Source organism: Carassius gibelio, chromosome A16 (genome assembly GCF_023724105.1).
Source record: "Carassius gibelio isolate Cgi1373 ecotype wild population from Czech Republic chromosome A16, carGib1.2-hapl.c, whole genome shotgun sequence".
Lineage (NCBI taxonomy): Eukaryota > Metazoa > Chordata > Actinopteri > Cypriniformes > Cyprinidae > Carassius > Carassius gibelio.
The window spans coordinates 516,799-529,298 of NC_068386.1; the positions used below are offsets into that span (position 1 = coordinate 516,799).

The 12,500-nt window shown below is 33.4% G+C and overlaps 1 protein-coding gene across 1 annotated transcript; it reads left to right on the forward strand.

Annotated features, from left to right (window-relative positions):
• Positions 1-7,761: 7,761 nt before the first annotated feature.
• On the forward strand, positions 7,762-8,489 carry LOC128030270 (E3 ubiquitin-protein ligase znrf2-like). The gene has a single exon (XM_052617750.1). It carries the CDS (start codon positions 8,091-8,093, stop codon positions 8,472-8,474), a length of 384 nt encoding a protein of 127 aa, XP_052473710.1. The 5' UTR covers positions 7,762-8,090; the 3' UTR covers positions 8,475-8,489.
• Positions 8,490-12,500: the final 4,011 nt, after the last annotated feature.

The following is a 12,500-nucleotide window of genomic DNA, read 5'->3' on the forward strand; positions in this document are numbered from 1 at the left end:
TGTGCTTTTTTTTTGTATTTTGAATAATGTGTAATTAAAATAATTAATTTAAATTTTTATTAAATAAATTAAAAATAGGAATATTTCTTAAAAATAAATATATATATATATTATTAAAATAAATGTATTTATTTAAAAGTCATTCAAAATAATAATTTGTTACATTTATTTATTTATTAGTTTTTTTATTTAAATAAAAAATAATATATTATCACAATAATATTATTATTATTGCAATTATTTTCTAAAAAAAATCTTTTTAATTATTTTAAAAACAATTCAAATGGTTTTATTTAAAAAATCTATAATTATTATTATTAATATTTTTTATTATTATTATACAAAGTGATCAGTAAATGAGTAAATAATCACCTTAATTTATTTATTTATTTATTTTAAAATATAAAACAAAGGTTGAGACATTGATTTAATTCAACTGCATTTATTTTCTTTTTAAATCCAAAAATAAAAATGCATTTAATTCAGTCCATTTATTTACAAAAATGAGCTTTAAACGTGTATGTGTCTGTATATTTACAAAGCACCAAGGTAAGACAACACAGCATTTTTCCTCCTGCATGCCTGAAAATATGAGCAAGTGCCCTGATATCAGTCTTATCTGAAGTGTTGACAGATGAACACGCTTTAAAATCCGGCTGTGATGAAATTCTAATGAAATCAGTCCAAATTTCTGATCACATAATCTGCCTAATTTCTTAATTTGTAGCGACATCTCAGCCTAAATTGACTTGGAATAATGGAGAAAAATTCCAGGCAATTAATAAGCACATTTTTGCTCATTTGATGCTGGTGAGGAATGTTCACATGAATACTTTTATAATGTGCAAATCTTCTCTGCTCTTATCGCTGTAATCTGTAACCTGTAATTCCCACATTCCGCTCCTGATTGGCCAACAGAATATCCGATGTTCTGTGGCAAGCCGTTTTTACATTTAACTTTTAAAACGTGCAACCATCTATTTTAATTCTACTAGTACTTTTTTAGCTACTAGTATCTATTCAATTAAGCACTTGCCAATAAATACTAATACCTAATTGAATCCTTAAATGTACTAGTATCTATTTTAATACTTCTAGTACTTGTTTATTTTTGTGACTAGTAGGGGTGTAACAGTACGCAAAAATCACAGTTCGGTACGTACCTCGGTTTAAAGTCACGGTTCGGTTCATTTTCGGTACAAATGCAAACATTAAACTGCAGGTTGTTTATTACTATAAACTTTTTTTAACAATTTGTTTACACTTTTTTAAATTGGCTTCTTTTTAATAAAATATATATAAAATAAAAAAAGAATAAGAAATAAAATACTGCTGCAAAGTTTTCCACTAAATAAAATACTCTCAGTCTCAAACCAATATCATATGCTAAGATATAATGAAAAATATAAATAAATAATTATGATTACAGTGCAGCATTACCAATCCCAGCTTATAGGCCTGCTCATATTTAAAAAAATATTTGAAAATCGATAAAAAAATTTTTTTTATTACATTTATATCTGAATATAGAGCTTGGGAAACTACGTCACTGCGCATTGCATTCTGGGTAGTCGCGGCCATTTTTGTGGACCAGCTTATCAGTAAAAGTGAAAGTGAAAGTGACATAACATACAGATCAAGTCTAAGATTACACATAAAGAAAAACTCAACAAGGAAGCAAAGATGCGGTATTTAGAAAAAAAATCAAGACAATCAACGAACTCTATCTGCACGAACACAAAGAGTGGTCGGATGATCTTAAAGAGCTGCCGCTCGTAACCTTCCCCAATGTGTTTTCTAACCTTGTTTGTAGTATCAGAGCGTACACCTCTGATCAGTTTAAAAATGATAAATCTCTCGAGTCTCACCTGCAATTTACAAATGGATGGGTGCAGAACCTACACATTTTCCGCCTCCATATGCGTTATTGTAAGCTGTACAAATTAACCTCAGTGTGTTATGATGCACAAATAAAGAGATACAGAATTGATCAATTTTGCCGTTTATTACTGTAACAGGTGGTTTGCAATATGCATAACACTGATAATGCAGAGAGATGTGGTTCATGCATAGGTAACATTTAATGTAAGTCTGTCAAGTCAATTAATCACATCCAAAAAAAAGTTGTTTATATAACGTACATTTCTGTATATGTATATATATATATATATATAAATGCACATACATACGTGTGTATATATCAGACCAAAGGGACAATCCTTCTTTTCCTTCTTACTGCTGCTCACCAAGCTATGTGACGCCGCTTTGTTAACTCAGAGACCTGAGATCAAGGTGCGGTTTTCCAACGGGAAAGCTGAAAAATCGCACTCCATTCAAATTATTTTTCCATGCTATGTGATTGTAACTTATTTTTTAGCTGTAGAGAGCAAACAAAACAGTCTATTATCAATCCAATCCAATACATACAGCAGCGTCCGTGTCCCAAAGTCCCAGAATGCATTGCGTTGCTGACGTCATGTTCCCAGACTCTTAACCTATAGACTTTCAAACGTCATGAATCAAGTGTCATGAATTAATATGTATTTGTGTACAAAATATGTTAAATTTACATATAAACATATTTTCCTATTCTATTTTGCCTGGAAACACTTCCAACACACTTTCGTGTCGCGTGAAAAATAGACATCGGTTCTAAATACTAGTATCTAATGAATAAACACTAGTATATATTTAATAGGTACTAGTGTGTAGTAAATATGTACTAGTATCTAATAATATGTGCTTTTGTCTAATGAATAAGTACTAGTATATATTTAATAGGTACTAGTGTGTAATAAATAAGTACTATTATGTTTTTAAAAGGTACTAGTAGTTAATTGAAGATATACTAACTTCTAAAAAGTAAGTCCTGGCATGAGAATAGATTTGCATTAAATGTTGAAATGGCTTGCCATAGATGTTCAGCGCTGAAGGCCTGGATCTGTCAGTCTGTGTGATAGAGAGCAGTGATGTGGATTCCTGCACTGTTCATACACATCTCTACAACACAATCATGAGCTCCTCAGACCTGTAGATGCTCAGAAATGTGACAGCATCCACGGGCATCTGCTGGCTGAGCTTTATAATGCTGGAGAGAGAGCTGTCCTTCAGTCACAGCATCAGATGCTTCATGTGCAGTGTTTGAAGGATGCCATCTTTGTCTGGCTGCTCAGTTTTAGACCATGCTTTTGAGCCAGACGTCTGTAATTGAGAAATTGTGCACGTGTTCACATTGTTTGTTCAATTATTAGCTTTTTTAAAAATGTTAGAATTTAGGTTCATTTTTATTTTAGATTTTTGGTTTTATAATTTTTTGTTAATAATTTTAGTGCTTCAACTTAATAGTTCAGCTATCTGCCAAAGCAACATTTCTAAATTTAGTTTAGTTTATGGGTTTAATCTCTCTATACATTTTTTTAAATATTTTAAATGTTAAAAATGTATTTATTTATTTATTTACATTTATTTATTAAAAAATAACTAAAACAAATTTAAAATATTATTTATTTATATACTGATTGATTGATATAAAATAGTTTTTCTTACTTATTTATAAAAATATATTGCAGAATAATTTAACACATTTTTATTAAAGATTACATTTTATATATATCATTACTTAAATGTAAATTCCATTTTAATTTAAGTAAAAATGTAAATAAATAGATATAATACTATATAATAATAAAATACTATATATATATATATATATATATATATATATATATATATATATATATATATATATATATATATATATATATATATATATATATACTTTTTATATTTTACTTTTAAATTATATTTTTAATAATTATTAATGTACATGTACTTTGTTAAATATTCATTTTCAAATGTGTTTAAAATATTTATTTAAATTTAAAAAATGCCAATAAAAATATTTTACTGAATAGTAGTATAATTCTCTATACTGCATAATAATAATACATTTATAAAATATTTATGTTTTGGGTTATACTTATTTTTAGAGAAATTATTTATAAATAATTGTTTTTCTTTAAGGGTTGGAGATTGCAGCAGAAAAACTGTGAAAAGTGTGTTTCATTGTATTTGCTTTTCATCAGGGGTCTCAAAAGCCCAGACGCATGCTGCAGAATTAATGGGTCATCATCAGTGTTTTAACTGAACTTTACTCCTGTGTCTCTCTCCAGTCCCAGAGCTCACACACACCTGGACGGATTGAAGCGCTGCTCCACGTCCATCACAAGAGCCGCTTTACATCTGACCTCTGCGTTTCATTCTGGGTACTCAGTTTTAGAATCAAACACCTTTAACTGAGAAACTGTGTAGGCTACTTATGTAAATATTTATTTAAGTGTAAAACCCTAAAAAAAATTAGCATTAAAACTCCTCCTCCGCATGTCCCACGAGCAGCTGATCTAAAGTCAGGCAGCGCTGCCCCCTGCTGGACACTCACAGATCCTGCAGGAAAACACCCAGGATTCGGTTCAATTATTATTGTTAGATTGGAATAAATGTCGATTCCTTCATTTTTTAATTTTATTAAAAATATATATTATTTATTGATTGATTTAACATTTTTTAAAACAGTTAATATATATATATATATATATATATATATATATATATATATATATATATATATATTTGCATTTACATTTTTAAAAAGTAAGATAAATAGATATTTTTAGAGTAGTAAAATAATAATAATACTAACTAATAATAATCCTAACACAGGGTATATTTATTATTTTTATTATTATTATTAACACAGTGTATAATAATAATGAAAATCATAAGTATACTGAAACAATGAAGTTTTTTTATTAATCATTTATTTATATTTATTGATTACATACATATATATATATATATATATATATATATATATATATATATATATATATATATATATTTATATATATATATATATATATATATATATATATATATATATTAATTATTACAAAAACTAGAAAATGAAGTATGTATTTAAATTTATTCACAAAAAAAAATACATATAATAATATATAATACACTGTATATATTAAAAATATATATTTTTAAAGAATATAAAAAATTGCATATGTTTATTTTTGGGGAAATTGTTCATAAATGAAACAAATCTTGTTTTTAGTTTGTAATAGTAATTGCACACACAGGCCAGTGTTGCTGTAGGATTGATTCAGAGCAGCAGCTGATTGATTATCTGTCATGAGCTAAAGGCTGATTTCGGCTTCACCGGAGCGCCGTGTCTTCATCAGCTCCTCAGACTCCTCCTCGGTTTCCCCCACATCCCTCTCTCTGTGGATCTGTGGATCTGTGTGTCTGTGTGTCTGCGTCCAGCTCTGTTCTCGTCTGATCCGCTGCTGTGTCCTGCGGCGGGGAACCCAGCGTCCAGGGAACCGCTTTAAAACATCAGAGTTCTGCTGCGTCTCACACTGAAGCACAGAGAGGGTCACCGTGGGCCCTTAAAAACACTTTGAGTGGGGTTTCCCCACTCAATACAGCTGCGCAGCTTCAGCACAAAAGCATTAGGAGGGAAAGTTCATGTTTTCAGTCATAAAATACTCTCGTCTCTATAAGCAAAAATTTAAAGGCTAATTTATCTGAGGACAGAAACAACAACAATAACAACAACAATCCTAACAAAGAGTATAATAATAATAATAATCCTAACACTATTATTATTATTATAATTAATATAGTGTATAATAATAATGAAAATCATAAGTATACTGACACAATGAATAATAATTATAAAAACAACAACAATAAAATAATAATAATAATTTTAGAAAAAAAACTAATTCTTGAAATGAAATAAATGTTAAATGACAAATGAAATTATAAATATGTATTATATGGATTTATTATATTTTTGCTAGCTGCCAAAATAAAAAACATTTCAAATCTTCTTTGTTTAACTTTACTACTATAACTAAAACAAATTCTTAAATTAAATTAATTAATGAGTTATTAAATTAATAATAACTAATAATAATAATGATAATAACAACAACAACAAAAAACACAATACTTAAACTTTAACTAAACTTAAAATGACAACAGAAAATAAAATAAAACCTAATTTAAAATGTTAATAAAACTATAGCAGACTCTCAATGATGTTCAACTGTCACCGGTCAATTATACATTTAGCAGACGCTGTTATCTAAAGCAACTTACAGTTCATTCAGGATATACATTTCTTTTAAATCAGTATGTGTACCCTGGGAATTGAACCCACAACCTTTTGTCCTCATGACCTGATGGATGAAACATTGTAACATAAATCTGCTTCAAGGACAAACTGTAGGAGTTTTAAAAGCAAACATTGTAGCTTCCTGTTCACGTTCACTTCATGAAGTTCCCCTCCTGTATTTACTCTCAATGAAATCTAAAGAAAATCTATTTCACAAAAAAATATAATATTGTTATTATTGTTTATAAGGATTGTTATAAATATTTATACTGCAGCAACAACGAGTGAAATGATTTGCAATTTCCGTTTCCTTTATAATGTTGTATTGTTGTGAGTGTTTCAGAAAAGCATATAAAAGAACAATTAAAGTTATTTTCACTTACACTGCATGGAAATCACGATTAGGATGAACTATGACTTTAAATGAGGGACACACGCTGACCTGAAGTTTGTTTTGCAGTTCTAATAATGTCCAGCAGGGGGAGATATTGTCTCATATTTTGTCTTTAATTTGGTTTCCATATAATTATTTAAATGGCTTCTATTAGAAACGTATGGGGAGATAATAATAATGTTAATTATTGCGATGAATCAACTATAATCTGACCAGAAGCTTCTAAGAATCATCTAACCACTTTAATTACAGTATCAAATCTAATATTTTTGTCATTTCTTTCTTTCTTTCTTATTATTATTGTTTATTTATTTTTACAGTGCATGGTTGGAATCCTTCGACATTCCAGGAACTTCCTCCACATATTCCTGCAGGAATGCCGAGCAGAAAGACAGAATGGAAAAGTTCACGGTGTTTATGTCACGTGCTCGACGAGTGCTGTGTGTTTTCTTTGTGCTCGAGACAATAATAAGACAACAGATGCACCGACAGATAAACAGTGAAGCAGATGTGATCATAACTGGGTTCAAATCAAATGATCCTGCTCTGTATTAATAATGCTTCATCAATATATATATTTTAATATATTACAATATATATATATATATATATATATATATATATATATATATATATATATATATATATATATATATATATATATATATATATAATTTTTTTTTTTTTTTTTTTCAAATTATTACACCGTTATTTTTATTTTATTGTGTGCATTGATAATAGTGTTTGTGATAAAATAATATGCAATCAGAAATGCAGCTGTGTCCGCTGTATATTTACATTTAATTTTAAATGTGTCATTAACCACAACAACAACAGCTGACAAGCACGCTTGCCAGGGTCTATTTACCGGGATTATGACGTCACCGGCCAGCCCCGCCCCCGACTCGCTTTCGCACTCTGCACGCAGCAGTTAAACACGTTGAGTTTGCGTAATAACCGGTGTTGCCATGTCCGCGGAAATTGACTACTTTAACACTTTCGCCGCCAGTTGTTTTAATAACATACTGTTTAATAACAATAACGTGAATGCGAATTTTATCAGGGGAAACCCATCCAAAACTAAAAAAAAGTGAATTTTACCCGCCGGAACGCGATTTGTACCGGTGAAATCACCCTCCCCCAAGCATCAGTTGAGCGGGTTTTGTTGTGAAAACCTGGCAACCCTGGTTATGAGCTCCAGCAGCGGGTACAGCAGCTTTCAGCGCGCGGTTTACGAGGAGAACGTCGCGTCAGAGCTCCACGACATGGCCCCGAGGACGTTAGTTTGGAAACTGCAGCGCGGGAGGCAGAAACGAGCGCGGGAACCCGCGACTCCACGCGCGAGCGCGATTTAAACCCCCTTTCAAAAAAAGTTTCGCTGACACGCGCGTGACGTCAGATGTAACGGTCGACGCTTCCCGTTCGCTCGCTGTCAGTGTGCGTGTGTTTAACTGTTTGTTTGTTTGTTTGTTTTTAATCGTTAAAAATCAGAGGGAAGTGTCGGTTGGCATGGGGGCCAAACAGAGCAGTCCCGCTGCCAACGGCCGCACACGAGCGTACTCGGGCTCCGATCTCCCGTCGAGTAACGGCAGGACGGCGGTTATGGCGATGCGGTATCACGCGCACGGCGCCTCAGGTGCTACATCTTCATCGTCGTCTTCCTCAACGACGACGACCGCGCACTACACCGGCTCCAGGACGCGTTCCGGTGGCCTGGGCGCGCGACCCCAGTCGAGCATCACTATACCGAGCTCGGGAGCGTACAGTCCTCAGGAGTCCGGTAACAGCACACCGGAGGAGACCGAGCGGTCCACCGGCGCTCCGAGACTCGTGATCGGATCTTTACCTGCACACCTGTCGCCTCATCTCTTCGGAGGTAAGAGTTTGATCTAACGTTAGTTCACCTGAGATCTTTACCGCGTTATTTTGTTCATATGATATATTTAATCTGTGTGTTTAATCTTGTCTATTTACATAGTTGACGTATTTCATGCACATACAGTTTCACTTCAACATTTTAATATCAATATCAATGCACTTATGTATATCCAAGTAGGTTGAGTGTCAATCTCATGATTGTTATTTGTAAACTAACCACTTTATGTCATGAGATCAAGGGTAATAGTGACTGAATCAACATTGTGGAGTTTGGTCTTTTTCAACCTTTTAGTTTAGATTGGAAAGTTTAGGAATGGTTTTCGCGTTAGTTCCTCCCATCTACTCATTTCAGTGTTAACAAACAAGCTTTTTTTAGCTTGTTGGCTGTACACCTAGTCCTATAGCAGCTTTAAAGCATTGGGTTTTTTTTTTTCTTTTCTTTTTTTTTTTTGTTGAGGCGGAGTCAACTTGTCACAGATTTTTAACCACTAGGTCACGTCACCGTTTATTAGGTTAAACCGACCAAGTTAGAGTGAAGAAAGACCATGTTTTGGTTTATTTGGGGTTGAAGTGATCTGGTGGGTTTGTAGAAGGATGTGATGAGCCCTTGGAAGATCTTCTCTGAACTGGTGCAGCTTTGCAGGTTTTTTGACTAATGCATGTGACCCTGATGGTGCAGCGGTGGTGAGAGATTGCAACAGGTTGTGGTTGGGAAGCTCTCTGATCAGGTGTAGAGTTGCGTGTGAGAGATGGTTATTTCCGAGAGCTTCAGTCTTTATGTGGCTCTTTTTGTTGTCGTTTTTCTGAGAACCTGCTCCGTAATCTGATGTTTCATCAACATGGGTGTCATGTGGTTTAACTGGCTTGAATCTCATGAACCTCTCAAGAACAGGCTCCGGTCACATTTCACCCCAAAATCTGAAGCAATAAGAAAATTAAGCTTATTTTTGGGACCAATGCATTGTGCACATTTGACGTAACATTCTCTGTCAAGCAGAGTTGTTGATTATTTGTTGTACTGCTTTAAAGGAATAGTTCACCTAAAATGTACATTTTCTGAAGACTCACCCTCCGGTCATCAGAGATCAGGATGAGTTTGTTTCTTCGTCAGATCTGGAGAAATGTAGCATTGCTCCACTTGTTCTGCAGTGAATGGGTGCCGTCAGAATGAGAGTCTGATAAAAACATCCCAATAATCCACAGCACTCCAGTCCATCAGTGAACATCTGGAGAAGACAAAACCTGAAAAACATCCAGCATTAAGATGCTTTTAACTCAAACATATAGAGTCTATAATCCATAATAACACTTCCTCCAGTGAGGATATTATCCAGTCAGATTTCCATTTTCTTTTTCTCAGCAGTGAAAATCACCCATGTGTATTATAGGATTACACCGAGACCAATTACATTATGTTTTTATTCATGCAATTGGCAGATGCTTTGTATTTATGCATACCAAAAATGCATGCATTCATAAAGTTTGATCAGTTCATGCATTACCTGTCAATCAAACCCTTTAATTTCTTTAAGTATACTTTATTTTTCTCTTATGTTGGGGTGAAATATGGCCTGACAGATTTAATGTGATAACTGATTCACGGAGTCTGAAATATTCAAGTCTGTTTCTGAGCCGTTGTGGCCTGGATTGAACTTTAATTCTGTAACAGGCTCTCGCTGGTGATTGAAGTTAATCTTTAAACATTGTTGGAATGGCTAAGTATGACTTTTAAGCTTCTGCGGATAAGATCAAGAAGGGAAACGAGACTTAAGTTCACTTTCCGTTATTGAAATACACAGGTGAATCCTGTCTTTAACAGACTCGTAAAACGTAAAAAACTAAAGTATTAAAGTGCTTCATCTCTTCAGATCACCGCTGTTTGAACATCATCTTTAAATTGCTGTGATTTTGAAAAGAATATTTAGAACTGTATGGAAATACCAGTGTAGTTCTGCATGTGACCGTGTTGATCGACGTGAAAGAGATCTTGGAAACACTCTTAATGAGTCGATATCAGAGAGGAGTGTCATTTGTAGTGAATGCATTTCATTTCTTAAGATTTTAATCATGATGTGCATGCACGGCTATTAACACAAATGAAAACTGAATTTTCAATGTTTAATTCATGCATTGCAGTGAAAATTTCAACTATGAATGGGAGAATTTGCAATGCATTCAGTGGTGGCCGTGGGACCCTTAATGTCTGTAAATTTCTGTTTAATTTTAATGTCTGAACATGCATGAGCAAAAAGAAAAAAAGAAAAACAATAAAGTGTATTTATAAAAGTAATAATAATAACCATATTTGTAATGCATCGTGTGCTGGCATTGCACCAAAAACTTTCCAGTCAACTGTGCACAGATGAATTAAGCACAATAACTGCAGAAACTTTAAGACTATTAATTAAGGTTAGTTTTAACTTCATGTCGTCTTAATGATCTCCTCGTGTTATTCGCTAACCACAAACCAGCAATGAAAGCCGATCCAGCAGTTGGGTTCAGCATCGCTGCATGAGCTCAGGCCGCCGGACACGTGATCCCTGTTCTGTCCACCGTTAGTAAATCACATGTGAACACAAGCATGCCGAGCGAGCCGAGCCGAGCCGTGTGTATATTAAACACAGTGCTTAGTTTCCTCCCGCTTCACTCTCGTGTTAAATAGATCAGGAAGTGTTTGTTGTGGCTGCTCTTTGCTCTCTGTGTTTCTCTGCCTTGACTTTGACTCGACAGGCTTTGTGTGGCTCTCTTAACCGGAACGGCTTGGCCCACAAGCTGGTGAATGATCGCTGCTGTTGTGTTTTTGAGGTTGGCATATTTACAGCAGCTGAAATGTTAAGGCTTCCAGGACTAGCCTACTCATTTTACTAGCTGACTAATCGTCGATCGGTATTTACTTAATGTAAATGATTCTATGCACAGCACAGCAGACTGTTCTGATGGAGAGACTCATTAAAGCACGCATGTCTTCATTGCACGGTTTTGTTTCTGGACTACATCTGAATTCAGACCATCGCAGACGTCCAAAGAGCCAACGCATTCACTTATGACATGCTGTTTGAATGCAGCTTTGTGTAAGTTAATATTGTTGTTAGGGATGGTCATTTCGGTTATTTTTCCTTACCGACAACTGACGCTCGTTACTTAATAATTAACCGTTAACCGACAAGATTAGCTATTTAAAATTAGAATTGAATTAAAAATACTAACATTTGTTAACTTTACATGTAATTAATCTAGGCTGTGGTGTATATAGCCTATATATATATTTACATAGTAAAATATATTTCTCGAGTAATATATTTCTACTTAATAAATTAAGACAAAGAACAAAAGTTTTTGTGCTGCACAAAAAGAAACCAGCGGCATCCTATTGTTCTTTAGGCTTATTTTACACACCGAGATCTGTTTTTAATGTGAATGTACACAAATAAAGGCAAACCGTTTACAATTCTGATTATCTTTTATGATTAAAAGAAGTTGCCGTTAAAATCATTTCCTATTTTCGTTTTCTAACCTTGTGTTGGTTGGTCCAATTGATTCGTGCAATAGATTTTCAAAGTTTTAGACTAGACGGGAGAAAAGAGTAAAGGTTTAAAGGAAGAACGGGATCTTCGTTTGTATGTAGGCCTAGGCAATTGATATATTTACAATACTTAGTAAAATATAATTCATATTACTTTATTGCTTTTGTATTAGTTGTTTGAAGAGTAAAAAAAAAATTGGTCTGTCTTAACCCAAATTTACAATCGGCAAGTCGGTCGGACTAAAAGCAAAAAAAATAAAAATAATTTGAGTCAGTCCTAAATTGACAGGGTCGGTCGGGTAACGGCAAACAAGAATATTTTTAAGGATGGCGTCATCACAAACACTCATTTAAAGTGATTATATGCTATATTGTAAATTTCAGCTGCTTGGTTGCTTTTATCATTGCAAAATATAAACCATAAACTATATTGTCGTCTAGCTCTGATCTGAAAAATGTGACTAAAGGCATGAAGATATTAAGATATCATCAACATTGATATCATGATTTTCTGTAAA

What these genes read in the sequence shown, in the direction of transcription:
- LOC128030270 (XM_052617750.1), top strand. Translation starts at nt 8,091, where the DNA reads ATGGGGGCCAAACAGAGCAGTCCCGCTGCCAACGGCCGCACACGAGCG.